At 41.5% G+C, this 19,485-nt stretch overlaps 1 protein-coding gene across 5 annotated transcripts in view; it reads right to left on the bottom strand.

Annotated features, from left to right (window-relative positions):
• The window catches only part of NHSL1 (NHS like 1), a 263,927-nt gene that overhangs the window by 44,701 nt on the left and 199,741 nt on the right, over window positions 1–19,485 (bottom strand). For 4 of the 5 annotated variants that reach the window (XM_075339826.1, XM_075339828.1, XM_075339827.1 and 1 more), the window contains exon 2: window positions 5,550–5,702. In XM_075339826.1, coding sequence (XP_075195941.1) covers window positions 5,550–5,702 — 153 coding nt within the window. Of the gene's footprint in view, window positions 1–5,549; window positions 5,703–9,621; window positions 9,817–19,485 lie in introns of those variants that run through there. The other variant, XM_075339830.1, reaches the window with a different exon arrangement.

Genomic DNA, 19,485 nt, shown 5'->3' with positions numbered 1-19,485 from the left:
TGATATGAAGAACTATGCGGTGTTCATTATACTACACGGAGAACTATGGGATTTGCATTATACTACATGGAGGACTATGGGCTGCATTATATGGAGGACTATGGGGGTACATTATATATGGAGGGTGCTGTATATTATATGGAGGACTATGGGATACATAATACTATATGGAGGACTATGGTGAGTGCATTATACTCTATAAAGGACTAGGTGGGACCCATTATAACATATGGTAACATACTTTTTAACTCTGCTGTATGGATGTGATTAATAAGTGAGACTCTTTTGGTCGTCTCTGTATTGCTCAAAGGTCCTAATGGGCAGTCTGCACAATGGGTCCGTAAGCTTATGTGCACATATTGCACATTTGTTGCAGATTTTTCAGCACCAAAATTCAAATTATTGTCAGGAAACCTGTTGCATAAAATAAGCACATTTTTTTACATGTTTTATGTACATATTTGATGCATTTATTTCCCGCCAGGCATTGAATAGGTGTAAAACGCTGGAAGAATTGTCATGCTGTAGATTTAAAAAACAAAAAACAAACATTTTGCTGATTCAAACCTGTAAGAATAAGATAAGCAGCCCAAGCTTGAGATTTCAGAAATCTCAGGCACTTTGCTGGTACTGCAAAGTGTAACATTTTTTACTATTTAGTAATGCGTGAAAAAATTACAGCAAAAATGCAGCATGTGGATATGTAAGTATTCTTCTGCCTCTTCTGCAAATCCATATTCTTTAATCAGAAGTAGCCTAAGCTCAGTTTGCGTGTTATTGCTTAAAGTATGTCTATTCACACGGATTAATACATGTGAATGACTCGTTACACTAAGTGAAACATGGGGATAGAGAACTGCATACATTAATCAGCAGACTGGTCTTATTCACACATGATTTAACAGAGGGCAGTCTGGGGCAAGTCGCATAATAAAAAGATTCATAACAGCTACTCTTTTATGGTCATACCCGAGCAGTGAAGAACTGCCACCTTCAGCCTTGGCTTCACTGCCAAAAGTCTAAAGAAATGAGCTTAACACAATGGAAAGTCAGAGTTGATGGATGATCATGTAGCTGGCTGCCTGTCTACGACCTCCTGCTTTGGCTCCGCATCTAAGCTACATAAACTGATGTGAACTTACACCGGATCTAAGACATCGTTCCCACTTGTGTATAAAACGGACGAGAATCAGAAACAAAATCACATTGCACAGAACTTAGGAAAAAAGGGGGATAATTATTGGGGGGAAAAAAAACACTTTGCACTTGCACCAATGTTAGTCAGTGAGGCAGTGTTCTTGTGAGAGTTTCTCCTCAGCTGTAATTGAGCTGAGGACAAAATCTTAGCATTCTGCGTATGGCCGCGTATATTGGATGAGACTCGCCAACACAACTCAATAGATTCAAGAAAAAAATCGGACAGCACACGGACCATCTGTATGTCATCCAATTTTAATGCCTTGTTTTCTCAAAGCAAATAAGGACAGCAGTTGTAAATCGCCCAGCCCAAAAACTAGTACTCCAGCAGGATGCAGCTAAACCCCCACTAAGTGGAGGCATCACAGGTGCAGGAGAAGCAAATCACACAAACGCTTCCAAAACGTGGAGGAGGCGATTTCTGGATGGTAAAACTGCACACTGATGGCTTGCATAGAGTGCTGTTCACACATGCAGATGCACAGATACAAGCCCGCAGCCTATTAGGTGACGCGCATACTATTAGATCAGGTGGGCTGCCATACTGTACACCATACAGGGACAGGAACTCTAATATGGAAGGCCTAACAAAAAGGGGCCTGGCTGCATCCTGTACAAAAAAAAAAAAACAACTGCCCTTCTTTGCTGTAAGTAATTGTTTAATTTTTGGAGGATATTTATTCCTCTTTATGTTGCTATTTTTATATATTGTTTTTTCAAAGGTAAAAAAAAGTTATATGGATAGATGATAGATAGTATAGATATATATACTGCAGCTAAATAGTGTTACAACCCATCTACATATTATTAACTTCCAACCTTTAGTGCCTCTCATGTGGAGTTTATTGTACAGTTGTTGTGGTTTGTTTAACCTACAAAAGAAATAAAATAAATGGAAAAAATAATGTTGGGTCCCCAAATTTTATGAAACCAGCAGAGGTAAAGCAGACAGCTAGGAGATGGTATTATCAGGCTGGGGAGGTCCATGGTTATTGGGCCCTTCCCGACCTAAAAATAGTAGCCAGCAGCCACTCTAAAAGTGGTGCATCACATAAAATGTGCTAATTCTGATGCTTTAGTGCACTGGCAATCAGGGTAATGGTATTTGGGGGTTGATGTCAGCTATGAATTATCAAAGAACACAGCTGATATCAAGCTCTGGTGTTAGTAATGGATACTTAAGTAAAAAGAAAAATACACACAAAAATACTTTACTAATCTGGTTCACTGATTTATTTTTTCTTATCACTGCTGTACATTGCAAAAATATTCAACACTGATAGGATCTAAGGCAATGCTTGGAAAAAAATGTAGAGAAAATGATGAGGATTTTCCTTTTCTAACTGTTTAACATGTACAGATGATTCCTTTTTATATTTCTGTAGTCAAAATTGAGTCACAAATGTTCAGGATAAAAACTTTCCCTGAATGATTACATAAATTGAATTTCTTGCAAGATTCGTTTTAGACTGGGATATTTTATGCCTGAGTTGGACATAACTTACGACATTTTCATGCACCAGTGTGCTGGTCATCATAGCCATATAAAAAGTAGTGTTTTTCCATCCCATGCACGGAATTGTCCATTGTCACAAATAATGTATCAGATACCAAAACTGCTCTCATACGAAGACATGGGATTAGTTTTGGCATTAGTTCCCCTCTGCTTCTGTTTTTATGATATAGAGCTAAACAAAAACAGATTTGTAGACTTGTGTGAAGGGGACCTTGCTCTTTTTTCTGGAGGGATGTCAGGCCCGTGCATGGTGAGTAACCTGACCACAAAAAGGAAGATTTGCCCTAATTCATATATTTTATTATTAGGACATTTGTTGATAATGGGACATCATCGGGAATTCCTTCTCATCATACAAATATATCACTGCTATACTGTCTTGTTTGATAACTATTGCTGGTATTTTGACACTTTTCTCAAGTCTACAGCCACTCTGTGTGACTATAGACTTGTGAATCCTGACATTGCGAAAAGTGCATGCAGTCAGGATTTGCCAACTCTGGGAGTGGGCAGGCATGGGACTGCAAGTATGCAATTTGCATACGTGAGGCCCCATGACGACTAGACGTGCACGACCTACCTCAATACAAGTGAATTGTGCGAGGCCGGACAAGTCTAGCCAGAATAAGGACAAAAGTATGCAAATCGCATACTTATGGTTACATAACCACATGTTCCCTGTGCCGGCACCAGAGTATCTTGACAGCTTGCACTGTGCGCGTTATGAGGGTTCATGAGTCAGCAGTCACACAAAGTGCCAGCACTGTGAGCGGTGTCGGTGCTGGAAGTGGGTGGTGATGTGACCGCAAGTATATGATTTGCCTACTTCAGCAACATGCCAGATAGACTGGTCTGGCCTGGCTCAATTCACATGTAATGAGAGAAGCCATGCATGTGGCCAAAAGAATAGCTCTCATATGGCTAGTATACATCTGTACGCTGCAATAGATAAGGATAGACTTGCAAAGTACACTATTCATATCCATCCAGTGGATTGCAATGAAAAAATCATGTATGCAAACAATTTTTTTTAATCAAGGGAGCCTATGGATGAAGATGCCACTGTATGGAAACTCTCAAATTGATCATTTCAATGTGTATCATAAGCCTTTCAGTAGCTTTACATGACACATCACTATAGTCTCAGCTACATGAGGACGTGGGGCGCTTGTCCCACCAAATACAATAAACAGAGATAAAATAAATTGTCTGATTTGACCAACGCCGACACAACAATATTTACTGCAACATCTTCTCTAAAAATGAGAAATCCAGCTGTCCACCATAGCAGATATTCCTGCAGACACCAATCTGTGTAGCCTTGAACACACTTAAGGCGAATTTCAAAGCAGATAAACTAGCCATATGTGTTTCCAAGGGCACAGTATATGGATCAGACTGGATTTCACAAAGTTATTCCATGTTCCCATGGTGACAGGTCTCATGTACATAGAAAAAAAGCCGAGCATCTGTGCAGACCTGACGGTGACTCCTCCACCTCACGGAGAACTCCTTAAATTCCAGCCCTTCAGTGTAACGTAAGATTAGTAGTAAGACAGCATAAGCTTTTAAGCAGGATTAGCATCCCTAGAGCTGAGACCAGTCATATCCACCTATGGAGTAGTTAGATATTCATTATATTCCTCCCAGCTACACACAGCAAGGAAATTCAATACCTAAATAGGACCTTTATTCTTCAGTCAATAGCAATATACAATCTCAAAGGGTGACAAGTGTGGAACTGACCAAGCATGATCCGGTATCACCTAATCATTTGATGTTGTATAAGCTTCTTTTAACTCTATAACTATTTCATTATTATGAGTTTTATCAATATTCAGTGTAATGGCATGCTTTAACCTGTTACTTACCATAAATGTGTAATTGTAACCAGGTATAAATGCTGATGTTCGCCTTAATTTGCCATTGTTTTTCTTTTGCTCTTGTTTCTCTCTATTCCTGAGATATGGCGATCTTCTCTTCCTTGTGTCACAGTCGTTTTCGTTTTTAGAGACTAGTGACAGCTTTTGGATTGGAGCCTCTTATTTACATCTTGGACTCTACATTTAAATGTTGTTTCGTTTCTCTTGGTACTGAAACAGTTAATGTCAGTTTTGCTGCTTTCCTACAGTGCTTGTCAGCTGTAGCTGCTCTGTAGCCACGCCCCTTAGTGTTTAAGTAGCCAGATTTCCCAGCAATCTTTGCTGATTATAGGAAGCCATTTGTATGCTAGCCACCTTGGTGGAAGGAGCTGCTGTGGGACGTATCTTCTATATTTTGGTTATTTTTTGCCTGTTTGTCTCTCCTACCCCCCTGTTGTATTAATGCAGCGATGGGTCTAGTTTACCTTACCTCTCACTTCCTAGCCAGGACTATAGTAGGGATTTTTCAGGGCTTTAGGTTTTCCTGCCCAGCAACAGGTGAGGAACCTGTATAGGGTCTGGCTAGGAGTGCAAGGTACAGCGCCAGGTAAGACAGGACATGTCCATTTACCATCTCACTAGTACCAGCGACCACCGTTGTTATTGTTCCCCGGTGTCCCCCTTGTCTGTGGTGGTGTGGAGGTATGTTTTTGTTGTGCATCAGACATCGGTTGGTCTATACATGCCCGCCACGTGTAAAAGCATGACATCTTGTTAGCCTGGTGGGTGAGATTCTCAACTGTTCTAAGTTATGACCTTGCCCAGTTGGATAAAACAGACAAGATTTACATACAAAGAAGAAGGAGCTATATCTCAGGAAAGGTGAGGCACAGGAACAAATAACAAACCATGCAAGATTTAGGAGAATTTCACACTTATGGCAAGTGACAGGCAAACTAAAAAGGAGTCCTTACCTCGCAGCACCGTCTTCAAGTTGACTTTGGCTTGCTTGTGCAGATCCTCTACACACGCAGGTCTGGATGATGGAAGGAAGACATTTTCCTGTTGGTGCCAAGATGCTGTGTAATGGACGGTCCACTTACTTTCATCATCTAGATTGGAAACCGCTAGTAGAATGAAAAAAACTTAGTTTAGAAAAGGTAATTTATTACTTGTTTTACCTGTAAAGTCAGTTATGTACATAATGTTACCAGTAATTACTCCTGATCCCTATAAATTCAGGGGATGGGAAAATGGAAATGGGAAACAAAAGTTCTAATTCTTCTCTCACCAACATCTATAATAAGAAAAGGGTCACCCTGTCCCATATATATTAGATGTTTGGCCTGTCCTGGAAAGTTCAGCAGGTGGAGCTTACTTAGTGTTCGGCCAGCTTTGAAAGTGACCTGTTTGCTTGGATGTGTTTTATGCAACTATTTGGAGATGATTCTGCATCTTCCCAGTTGGTATTCTGCTTGAGGAAGCTGAAAAATGAAGAAGCAGCTGGCATCATGTCCGTGATGCGGCTGGCAACACTGGCTACTGAGCTGTGTCAAATATTTGGCCTACAGCATATGGCTTATTTTCAAATTAATGGCCCTGGTAACTGTGATATAGGTACTCAGCAATTCTGTTCACTTGTTCAAGGTGAATATGATTAAACAGAATACTAAATAAATTCCCTTTATTTGCAGATTTTAGATTAAAATAATGAAATGTTGCATCACTGAGATAAGAAATATGTGAATAGAAGATAATTTGTGATTATACCAGCTCTATAAAACCATAACAAAAATTTGGAAAAAGGTAATGTAAAAGGTGATGAACCAGTTAACCAGAAAGAAGCTGGATAATTAATACAATTACATAGTAAAACCAAGATTAGCAGGATTAGGCGATGGAAGTAAGCCAACCTCCATTTGCCTGTATTTTACATGAGGAATATAGGGCATGAGATCCTTATAATCCCACTTATTGTGTAAATGATTTAGCATAATTATATGATTTTATAAAGTATGAAAAAAGAATGTCAAAATGATATTAAATTTGGCTATCAGTGTCATGTAGAATCCTATGCCATAAAATAAGATCACTCAGCAGTGTTTACTGTGTTTATACACTGAATTACATTTCAAGACAAGAAATGCCATCTGCTATCAAATATGTATTTTATCTGCAAGGAAACCAATATTAAACATCAAGGAACCATCTTTCTGAAGAAAGGGTAGCTTCATACCCAGAATGTAATTACGTACAACTAAAATAAGTGCACCAGATTGCTTTGGAGTGCTGTCATGGATATACCCACATATAATATCCCCAAGAGGCATGTGTCAGGTGCAGCCAGCAAGTGACAATGGAAAATACAGGACTGCCATATGGATACAGAAATGATATCCTGCAGATATTAGCACGTGCTCACTACAGATCCTTCAGGACGTACTGGGCTGCAACGTTGGGCAGAGCGTGTTCTACACACAAATAACCAGCTAATTACTAGTCGGAGGTTTCATCCAACTCTACGAGGTAGCTACAAGCTGATCCATGTTTTATGATGGGGTGAGAAGGTTTCACTATTCATTAGGTAGCTGGATGGTTGTAAAGTTGAAGCACTTTACTTTCAGCCATCAAAGGAAAAATGTTATTCTGTTGGGCCAATAAACAGTTTGAGGTTAAAATTTAGGATTCTAGTGAAGGATCAATTACTCAAACAACCATAAGTAACATTGAGGGCTCCAGACTGGTGGACTTCTGAGGGGAGCCTGTAGGTAATGACAAACAGCTAATTGTCCTGCTGTACTTCAGTCTATGGTTAGGTGGTAACTGGTAAGTCAACAGAGTGAAGTCAAGTATACCAGCATGATTTACATTACATTATTATTACAGTGCCATTTATTCCATGTGTAAAAGGATATACATAATAAACATGTATATTACTCATGAACAATACAAGGCATAGACTGGTAGAGGATGAGAGAGGACCCTGCCCGTGAGGGCTCACAAGAAGTTATCAAATGTAAACTGACTGTCAAAACTGATCATTGAGTAATTATTAAAATACTTTACTTTCCAAATCCCAATGTATTTATTACCAAAGTTACATAATAACTGAATGTGTAAAGAAAACCTCCTCCTTATCTGAAAGCACTTTGTTATCTAAATAAGTCTTTTATTCTATATAGAAGCAAACTAATAAGTGACCTAGTACCCGCACAATGATCAGTCAGATGATGATCTATCTACCCATGCATAGCTTGCTTTAGGGTAGGAGTATATAGCTATAGACAAGCCAGCCAATCACCCATAATCTGAATCCTTGACATGTAAAAAGCTCTGTAACAAAATTGATAAACTACAGAAAGGACAGCATCAGCTCTATGCCATGCCTACGATAACTACCGGTATGTATAGTCATCTCATTTGTTACCAATGAGGCTTTGCTGCGTTGGGGACCTGGGTTCTAACCCCACCAAGGACAACATCTGCAAGGAGTTTGTATGTTCTCCTCTTGTTTGCATGGGTTTCCTCTGGATTCTCCGGATTCCTCCCACACTCCAAAGACATATAGATAGTGTACTTAGACTGTGAGCCCCAATGGGGACAGCGATGATGATGTGTGTACAGCACTGTGGCATTAATGGCGCTATATAAGTTAAAAAAATAAATATGTCGTAACTGGTTACATTGAACATCTAATCCAACCATATTTATAGTCGCAAACCTAGTACAACTACATTGTCATTGTATTTGCTCCTATCAAATCAATTCTACTTAGATGACTGATTGAGGCTGGGTTTACACGTTGCGACCGCATCATGTGGCTGAAAATTATGCCAACATGTTGATCAGCATGGCTTGCAAATTGCTGCATGGGTATCTGAGAAAACGACATTTTACCACGTGGGCCCCTAACAATGAAATGGTAATGTTTTCGCTGCAGTGAATTTGAAAACTGCGTCAATGGACGCACTGCTTGGCCTGCGTGGTGCAGCCGCAATGTGTAGGTGTACAAAACAACGAACGGTATTGACTGCAACAAATGGTTCTCCTGATTAAATATTACTTATAAAATCAGAAAAGATTATTTAGTTATTAAATAAATGTACTTTATAGTAATTGATATGTTAGGATCGGTTATGTATAGGTAACCAGCACAACCAGGTGGAATGTCATATATCTGTTGTAGGATGACAATTGCCCCGGCACCCAGGGGCTTGTATGGTTATAAACCCACAGATGCCTTTACAGTTCACCATAACAACCCCCAAGACCACAACCCCAGTCTGTGCTCGCTTAGAGACAAGATTCTAAATATCGTTATTAAGTACAATAATGATTATATGACATATTTGTTCAACGCTCCCTGGTATTTATCATGGTTACGGCTCTGCAGCAAGTGCTTGTTGTCCGTAAAGCCCCGGTAGCACGCTGCAAGTGCCTCTATTGTTCAGTAACTTGTGCTTAGGGAGGTTCTCTACACACATCTCTACGCTGAGCTCCCTGCACTACAAATCCTAATTCAACAAAGCTTTTCATGGGCACGCTGAGAGGCTGGAGCACAGCCTGCAAATTAATTCCATTTATTAGTTATCTCTTTGGAGTAGACTTAACCATCTAGAAGCCTAGCTCAGAGAGGCGCTTACTATCAAAACAGAGATAGGATCAGTGGTATAAGACTATGTATTTAGGTACTGTACATATGGACCACTAAAATCACACAAGGTACAATAAATCACCCTCTGTGTGCTAAACCATCTCCATGCCAAATAACCCAAAAATGAAAGAATGTAAACAAAAATACCTTTGTATAAAAATTACAATTCAATTAGCAAAATATTAACTCAAAGCATTTACCAGAAATTCTGCATCTCGAGAAAAATGATGGAAAATGCATATTGGAGGAAACCCATGACATTGTGACATTGACAGCGAAAACTGCCACCTGGCATATTCCATTCAAAACAGTATCTCAATATCAACCTCATTCATTAGGCATTGGCACAATATGGATAATTTTCTAGAGTGCCATTTATAATGAATACTTACTCTTCTTCTTGAACAGACTGATGAGTGACTTCAGCTTGGTGTTAATAAACACGACCATTTCGGAGCATCAAAGTTTCAAGCCCATAGAGAACTTACAGGTGCGACAAATAGCTGTGTCCACAACCTTCCACTGATGATCCTCCTAGTTGTTACTGTTGTAGCATCACTGCCTAAAACTTGCTGGTAAGCCTTGACCCTGGAAAGCCTTGTCCATAGTATAATCTCTGAGCAGATGTGGCAAAAAAGATTCATGTATGAGAAGACCTGAGCCAAGGCTTAGCTCACTTGTGCTTCAGACTTTCTGCCTCGTTGCATCTACGCACCCCCTCCCTTCTTGTCATCTCTTGTCCTCTATCCCCCCACCTTTCCACCATCTCCAGAGTTCCCTCAGCTCAATTCCCTGTGTCAGTGAAGTTCCTAAGCTCCAGCACAGGGCTCAGTACTCTGAAAGGGGCAGTATTGGCTTTCAGCTATTGTTACTCAAACACGCCCCTACCTCCCTGAAACCAGTCTGCTCAGTGGGGCTGTAAAGAGATGAGTGCCCATTTGTATGTTTGTTGATTCTATCTAGCCATGCTGCTATCATTTACATTACTTTTGTTCTTACCTAATGATAGAGTACAGTCATCTTATAAAATTGACTTTGCGGAAAGACAAGTTTTAGGAAAACTTACCATTTATTTAATGTATGGTGCTAAACAGACAGGTGCATTGTCTACAAATTCCACTGACGAAAAGAAAGAAGATCTATTTCACCACTTACGACCTAGTTTTGCATAGAAAAAGAGACTCTGCCTTCTGCTTGTTCAAAATATACTATTCTATTGTTTCCTCATGATTTGCCGAAAACGTATAAAACCATTTTACAGGAAGTTTGTATGAATTCTCAAATTAACTAAATGTCCACAATTCTAATTGTTAATAATTGTCATTTGCCACTAGGTTTGTACTTACATATCCATTGGTATATATTAGCATAACCCGTTTCAACTATTCTTTATTTCTACCAAAACATTTCTGAATATTTTATTTTAAACAGCGTGTCGAAAAAACACAGCTTATTTGTGGGATCAGGGGCTGGGTGTCCATGCCTGTGCCAGTCAGACAATTCACATGTGATGGCTTCCCAGACAAAAACAAGAAAGGGGGCACAAGGTCAACCAAGTAGGCCCATTCCGACAAGTGCAAGGTATTTGGTGCATAGCTGAACATTCTGGAACAATTGAGGCTTTTTCTTTCCCACCAAAAGGAGTTTACATCCGTGCATATGCCACTCATTGCGAGGAGCAGCAGAATTAGAAATAAGACGGTATATTGGTGTCTGGCCAAATTGTACACTTTATCGTTTTGATCTATTGCACTCTTTTTTAAATAAAAAACGCAATTCACCGACGGGAAAACGGTTCCATGACAGTTTGGAAATTTCAAATTTTCAAAAAAGAAATCAAAAACGGTTCTATGACAGTTTAGAAAATTCAAATATTTAAAAAAGAAATCAGGGCATTAAGTTGACGATTTATAAAATATATATTTGGATGCCACATCATCATGATGTAGAACATTGTTTTACACATATCTCAAGGAATATAGTCGATCTGTATACAAGAATAATTTGGCCATAGACACGCAAATTTAAACCAATCTGAGGAAATTTCGGATATATACCGATTAAAAAAAAAAACAACATAAACAATATGCTGAAATACTTCTCCACGTAAATATTTCCAAATATATGAAATTATCATACAATTATAACTGCCAATTTTTTTTTCCCCAAAATTGTATCGTCTGCAAATAACCATTTATCCGCTACTGATGCAAAAATCCTGAAGTGTTCAATTCTGGAGACAGTATTTGAATAGTTAATGGCGCTATTGCCTGATTGCAGTGGTAATGCCATATCCATTTTCCCTTCTCCCACCCATCACCCCTCTCCTACGTTCACATTTCACATTTCCACATGACCTGCTCAATGCAGCCATCTGGGACAAACACGTCCACAATCACACAGGATGCCTGCAGCCAGCCCATATTAAAAGGATAATTGACCCAGACACATTGCAGTCAGGAGAGGATCCAGCAGGTTACTATGGAAAAGCACACCTTAGCTTCATAGCAACAGCAATTCATAGAAGGTTTTAAAGGCAAAGAAAGGAAATTGGGCACAAATCAAAAAATATATTAAATCTAAATGAATTATTTCAAAAAATAACATGTACAAATGTATCTCTCACTCGGAATGGTATAATCAATACGTGCAAGAACCAAAAGACAAGCCTGGCACATTCATCTGCCTCCTTATCACAAATGTCACAGGTTGACAAAGACCTCTTTCATATCACACATCCCCCCTGTTTATTTTAATTGTGGTCCATCTCAAGCCTCCACCAAACTCACAAGGGTGCAGTGAAAGGAAGTGGATGATAAGGAGACACTGCGACCTTTATCAGCATGCTGCGTATGCGTGCTGCAGTAATAAAGATATATACAGTAGCATTTAGGGTCTACACTCGCAATTCAGTTTGGTTATTTTTCAATCGTAACCATAATTGGTCAGTGTAAATGTACAGAAAGATTGAGAATCAACGATAAAACTGTTATTACTTATTGATCAAATTGACTATGCATCAGTGTGGTATCGGTAAATGGAAATTATGCTCTTATTGACCTTTATAATGGTCAACACACAGTTTTTAGTAACGATGTCACAAGTAATGATGAGCGAAGACAAGAGTGCTCGACTGCTCGTTACTTGAGTCGACCAGGTCAGACACTCCGAAAGTGCTCAAGTAACATGTATAATGGAAGTCAGTGATTGGCAGTTCTTCTCTCCGCCCACATACAGCCAGCCATAATAAAAGCATTTCCAGGGAAGGGTGTGCAGGTTTTTCTTATTTGTTTGTTTTGTACACTCAGTATCTTAACAAGTTGTTTTATTACCCCCCAGTTAGAACTGTTCAGAGACTGAAAGCAGCTCTCACTGGGGTGCTAGCTCCCATAATTTACTGAACGAAGCTGACTCTTTGTGTTGGATCGTTCCAAAACAACACATCCGAGCACCCGTGATTCTTGGCAGAGTACCAGGCGTACCCGAGCACCCCAATGCTCGACAGAGTACCAAGCATTGTCGCTCATTATTAGTCACAAGGTAACAATGACGCTGCTAACCAGAGAGAGGGTGACTGCTCCCCAATTATAGTTGTGATGCCAAAAATGTCTTATAATGTTCTTTTGAGCCACCTATTTTTCATTGCTAGAAGGTAAAATCTGTGCTCTTTAAAAAATGCTATAAAGTGAATACATTTTCCTAGTAGATGAATGAGCAAAAAAGATGAGTGAACACTACGGTGCTCTGGTGCTTGTTACCCGAATCGAGCAGGTCGGATGCTCTGACGGGGTCAACTCGAGTAACCAGCATGGAACTCATTTATTGGGCACTGCAGCTATTGGTCCACATATAGCCAGCCAAAAACAGAGGATTTCCAGGGGAGGGTGTTTTTTTTTTTCTTCCCTTTACTTATACACATGGCATCCGAAAACATTGTTTTTACCCCCAGTAAGAGCCATTCAGAGACTACAAGTGGCTCTCTCTGGGTGCAGGCTCCCATCATTCACTGAAGGGAGTCAGCTCTTTCTGTTGGATTGTTCACGAGCACCCGCGATACTCTCGAGTGAGTACCTAGCGTACCCAAGCACCACGATGCTCAATAGAGTACCGAGCACGCGCGCTCATCATTAATAAGCATCAATGAAAGCTGCTCTCCATCCTTGCTCATAGACGGATATGCCAAGCATGGTGAGGCCATTTATACAGTAAATTAACTAGAGTTTTAAGAGGGGTTTTCTGCTTTAAACACATTTTTTTCAAACACTAGCGAATTCTGAGTTAGTAAACTGGGTTCCTTTTTCTAGCTCTTTAGCGATTAGAGCAGAGACCATGCATTTTACTGTATTTTCTGTAACCCCAGTTGTGGCATTAAAGGGGTTGCCTCAAAACCAAAAAGTATTACCCAATTAAACAATAGAAGATATCTTCATGATCACTGCAGGGACCCCTAGTGATCGCGACAATGGAAGTCCTAGGTTAAGGGAGCTGGCCAAGTGTAATGGAGGTCTTAAGCTGGGTTTACACACTGAGACTTTCTAGCGATCCAACCTGCGATCTCAACCTAGCCGGGATCGCTACAAAGTCTCTGGTGAGCTGTCAAACAGGCAGACCTGGCCAACGACCTAACAGCGATCCGGACCTGCAGAGCGACTAGCTGGTCGTTGGGGACGTGTCAAAAAAGCAGGTGAACTTCACCCGACTTTATTTAATGCCGCGCGGCTCTGTGTGCCGTGTAAATAAATAAATAATTAAAAAATCCGGCGTGCGGTCCCCCCCTATTTTAATACCAGCCAGATAAAGCCATGCGGCTGCAGGCTGGTATTCTCAGGATGGGGAGCCCCACGTTATGGGGAGCCCCCCAGCCTAACAATATCAGCCAGCAGACGCCCAGAATTGCCGCATACATTAGATGCGACAGTTCTGGGACTGTACCCGGCTCTTCCCGATTTGCCCTGGTGCGTTGGCAAATCGGGGTAATAAGGAGTTATTGGCAGCCCATAGCTGCCAATAAGTCCTAGATTAATCATGTCAGGCGTCTCCCCGAGATTCCTTCCATGATTAATCTGTAAGTGACAGTAAATAAACACACACACCCGAAAAAATCCTTTATTAGAAATAAAAAACACAAACACATTCCCTCATTACCAATTTATTACCCACAACAAAGCCCTCCATGTCCGGCTTAATTCACGGTCCTCCTACGTCGCTTCCAGCTCTGCTGCATGCAGGTGACAGGAGCAGCAGAAGACACAGCCGCTCCCGTCACCTCCACGCAGCTAATGAAGAGAGCCGTGTGATCGGCTGAGCTGTCACTGAGGTTACCTGGATCCAGCGGTGGATCCAGCGGTGGCCGCGGGTAACCTCAGTGACAGCTCAGCTGATCGCGCTACTCACCTCATTTGCTGCGTGGAGCTGACCGGAGCGGCGGTGAGTAGCGCGATCAGCTGAGCTGTCACTGAGGTTACCCGCGGCCACCGCTGCATCCACTGCTGGATCCAGGTAACCTCAGTGACAGCTCAGCCGATCACACGGCTCTCTTCATTAGCTGCGTGGAGGTGACCGGAGCGGCTGTGTCTTCTGCTGCTCCGGTCACCTCCATGCAGCAGAGCTGGATGCGACGCTGGAGGACCGTGGATTACGCCGGACAAGGAGGGCTTTGTTGTGGGTAATAAATTGGTAATGAGGGAATTTGTTAGTGTTTTTTTATTTCTAATAAAGGATTTTTTCTGGTGTGTGTGTTTTTTAACTGTAATTTACAGATTAATCATGGAAGGTATCTCGGGGAGACGCCTGACATGATTAATCTAGGACTTATTGGCAGCTATGGGCTGCCAATAACTCCTTATTACCCCGATTTGCCAACGCACCAGGGCAAATCGGGAAGAGCCGGGTACAGTCCCAGAACTGTCGCATCTAATGTATGCGGCAATTCTGGGCGGCTGCTGACTGATATTGTTAAGCTGGGGGGCTCCCCATAACGTGGAGCTCCCCATCCTGAGAATACCAGCCTGCAGCCGTATGGCTTTATCTGGCTGGAATTAAAATGGGGGGGGACCGCACGCCGGATTTTTTAATTATTTATTTTACTGCACAGTATAGACACGCCCACCGGCTGCTGTGATTGGGTGCAGTGACACAGCAGTAACTCAGCGTGTGGGCGTGTCTCACTGCAACCAACCATATTTGCCGGTGGGCGGGAAAAGCAGGGAATACGAGATTGTTTAATGAGCGGCCGGCTTTTTCAAAAAAGGAAAAGCCGCTGGAGCAGTGTGAACGCCGTGCAGCGCCGGTGATCGGGGATCGGTTAGTATGAGAGAGGGGGGGACACTTCAGTCACTCGGGGGATTAGCGGTCACCGGTGAATCCTTCACAGGTGACCGCTAATCAGGACGCTACACAGACAGAGCTGCGGAGTCGCTGTAAAGTCCCCTTTACACACTGAGACTTTCTAGCGATCATACTGCACAGCGGGAAACAAAGGACCAAAGAATGGTCCTGAACGATTTGTAGCGATCACAACTTCACAGCAGGGGCCAGGTCACTGATGTGTTTCACACATTGCAATGTCGCTGGGGAGGTCGCTGTAACGTCACAAAACCGGTGATGTTACAGCGATGTCGTTTGCGATGTTGCAGTGTGTAAAGCCACCTTTAGGATGTGTTTGCACTAGCCAACTGGCTACATAGAAGCTCATGGGCGGTCTTTTCTCAACCTGTTTAGACAGCCCAAACGCAATTCTATGCACATACAATTATCATTAATAAAAGTAATTATGTGCACATAAAATATCATTGTTCTCCGCAGCAAAGCCAAAGTCTTTGAGAATGATTGATTTTAAAGCACTCTTGAAAATAATTTCACTTGATGAATGAACATTTTACATGTTGGGTGATTGCAGCCTGTTTATATAGGCTGATTATTGGTAAACGCATTCCTAGGAAAGCTCATTCCCGATAATTTGCCAGTGTAAATGCACCCTTATTGGGATCACCTTATATTATTTAACTGATTGTTGGGTGTCCTGTAGCAGGATAGCATGTAATCAGCTTATTGTTGTGGACCCTTCTAATAAAAAGGGATTGTCCATAGAGAACCCCAATTAATAGTTTCTGCTAATTACATTCACTCTGCACTGTAACAGCCGGCTTGAAAAAGGAAATAAAATACATTTAATTAGCTCAATAAATAATTTAATAATTAAATGAAAAAAAAAAGCAAACCTTCTGAGATCTGTTTCTTATACTGCAAAGCATCTTAGTATTGAGTACAGTGATATCCAAGCTGACTTACAGCGCATGAGTTACCCATCATTGACTGTCAGCTGAATGAGAGCATTTCTGTTCAGTAATTGATTCTACACAGACAGGCACAGGGTGGTCACGTCATAGATGAAAATTACATTGCTCCAATTTGATCTGAGCTGTGTTTAATTAACAGAGGAAGCGGCAAAGGTTATGTGTCCTTTAAATGTCAATGGGCATATATTAATGGACTGTATACGATACAGTCCTGGCAGAGGTGCCGCATCAGAGAGTAGAGTAGTAAAGAGGTTCTCTTAGGTCATAGGTTTTACAGGATGTGAAATTCACCACTGTTTTGACACAACAATACACACTGCATGTAACCCATATGCAAGTAACCAAAATTTGTTCCTAGCAAACACCAGGAGGAAAACAAACACCATTCAAACAGCAAGTCATTTGCAATTGCCATGTCACAGTTGTACAAAAGACATCAGAAAGGGGTGGTGTGGGCAAGAAGACAATGTAGATTTACAAATGAGAATCACTAATCAGCAGTAAAGAAACACTACATGGACAAAAGTATCAAGATGACTCCTACAAGAGCCTCTTCTAAATCCATGGGTACTACTATGGAGTTGCCCCCCCCCCCCCCTCCTTACACACCTACCCTCCTTTGCAGGTACAACAACTACCTGTCTTCTGGGAAGGTTTTATACAAGATTTCACAGAGAATCTACAGGAATTTTTATCCATTCATTAAAAAAAAGGATTTGTCAGGTCAAACAGTGATGTTGGACGAAAGGGGCCAAGCTCTCAATCTTAGTTCTTATGTTTGGTGTGGCTGAGGTCAGTACTTTGGGGAAGGCAGTCAAGTTCTTCAAGCACTGTCCTCATAAAGTTGAATGCATACAAGTGTCTAAAATGTCTTGGTTTTCTCTTCTCTGAAACCAAGGTGCCTAGGCCAACCCATGAAAACCAACCTCATTGCATTATATCTCCTCGACCAATCTTTACACTTGACACAATGCAGTCAGGCAGGTAACGTCCTCCTGACATTTGCCAGACCCAGAAGTGCCCATCACACTACCAGAGAAGTGTAACTCATCAGACAAAACATGTTTCCACTACTCCAGCATACAGTGGCAGTGCACTTTCCACCACTTCGGCTGACGCTTGGCATTGTGCTTGGTCATATAAGTCTTGACCCTGGAATTGTTGACTCCGGTCTTCTTTTATACTCCACCCCTCCATTCCCATTTCTTATCTAAAATAACTACACAGACACCAATTTATTTTTGGATAATTTTGACCATAGCAGCCATTTATTAAACAAAATACATAACCAATAAAATTGCAATATGGTAAGGTCCTTGAAGCTACAAACCCTGGTGATTCCTACAAACCGAACCATGAAACCAACTTGCTCCCAGCCGTTACCCACACTGACTCAGGCGCACCAAACGGCAAGGGTTAATCTTCCGTTAACCCCAAACACACCCACAGGGGCCCCGACATACCCAGTCGAGATTCCCCCCAAAATCACCAGGTAACCAGCCATTCTGCCAATGAGGGGATAAATACCCGGATGGATTTTCCGAACCAATTTTAAACGAACTTCAAGGACCCACAAATAAAACCGCCAACCAGCCACTATGACCCGAGAAACAACCCCATACCACCCCCTCCCACCAACTGCACATCCCAATCATACCCCAAAATATTAGGGAGGGCGGGTGGGACTCTCAGTTCAGTCGCAGGAGCGGGAAAAGTGTCGCTCCTCCCCCTCGGCTATCCCTTTAGTTCAAAATCGGGCTCACTCCCCCTCCCCCACCCATGACACCCTGACCTCCCCACCAATCAAGTGTCATGACGGCCTCCGCAAATGCCCCGGGGGGAGGGCGGGCAGTGCTCCGTCCTTTCTTATATGCAACTGCTCAGCCATGTAAACCCATGTCATGGAGCTCCCAGGGCACATCTCTTGGCTGATGTTAATGCCAGAATAGGTTTGTGACTCTCCCGTTTTTGAGCGTTGATGACTTTTATGCACTATGCCCCTCAGTACTCTGACTTTACTCTGTAGCTATACAAGTTCTACCACTTCATCATTGGGTTGCTGTGCTTCCTAAACACTTGTACTTTTCAATAATGACACTCACATTTAAAATATTTAGGAGGGTGGAAATTTCAAACTGATTTGTTATATAATGGTGGCTCTTATTACAGAACCACGCAGATATTAGTGATCTCTTTAGAATGAGCCATTTTTTCACAAATGTTAGTAAGGCTATGTTCACACAGGGCTTTTTGGTAAGTTTTTTTTCCTGACCAAAACCTGATCTTGTGGCATGAAATCTCCTTTAAGTAATCGCGGTTTTGGTGCTGTTTTGGTGCGTTTTATTTCTACAAAATGGGTTGTATCAATGAAAAAAACATTGTAAAAACGCTGCAAAGAATTGACATGATCAATCTTTGAAATCTGCAGCAAAAATGCAGGTATTTCACAAAACCGTCAGGAAAAAGCTCCAGGTGTGTGTGTGTGTGTGTGTGATCTCAGAACTCTTATAGACTTTGCTGGGACTGTAAAAAGCAGCTTTTTATTAGCATGGATTTGCATAAAACTAAGGCAAATCTACAGCTAAAAAATGCAGCAAAAACTTACCAAAAAAGTCCCGTGTGAACATACCCTAAGGCCAGATTGAATGGCTGGATTCTATATACCAGTGACAATGTGACTGAATGAAAAACCTGAATTTAAAGCACCAGTCTAGCATTTTTTTTTTCAGCGCAGGAGAGTCTGCTTTTAACCTAAGTCCCCTGCCCCTACTCTTATACTCACCCTTGATGTCTTCACCTTTTTTTTAGCATTGCTCCGGTCCCGCGGCGCCATCTTGTGACCACAACCTCTGATTGGCTGGAAGTCAGAAGTTATGTCACAAGCTCTCAATGCAAGTATATGAGAGCCAGAATAATGCCTAAATGAGGCTCTAATAGAGTTGTATTAAATAGTGACCT

The sequence above is a fragment of the Anomaloglossus baeobatrachus genome, chromosome 3 (assembly GCF_048569485.1).
Source record: "Anomaloglossus baeobatrachus isolate aAnoBae1 chromosome 3, aAnoBae1.hap1, whole genome shotgun sequence".
In the NCBI taxonomy this organism is placed as follows: domain Eukaryota; kingdom Metazoa; phylum Chordata; class Amphibia; order Anura; family Aromobatidae; genus Anomaloglossus; species Anomaloglossus baeobatrachus.
The sequence above is the reverse complement of the archived record's forward strand: the minus strand, read 5'-3'. Positions and strand labels throughout refer to the sequence as shown.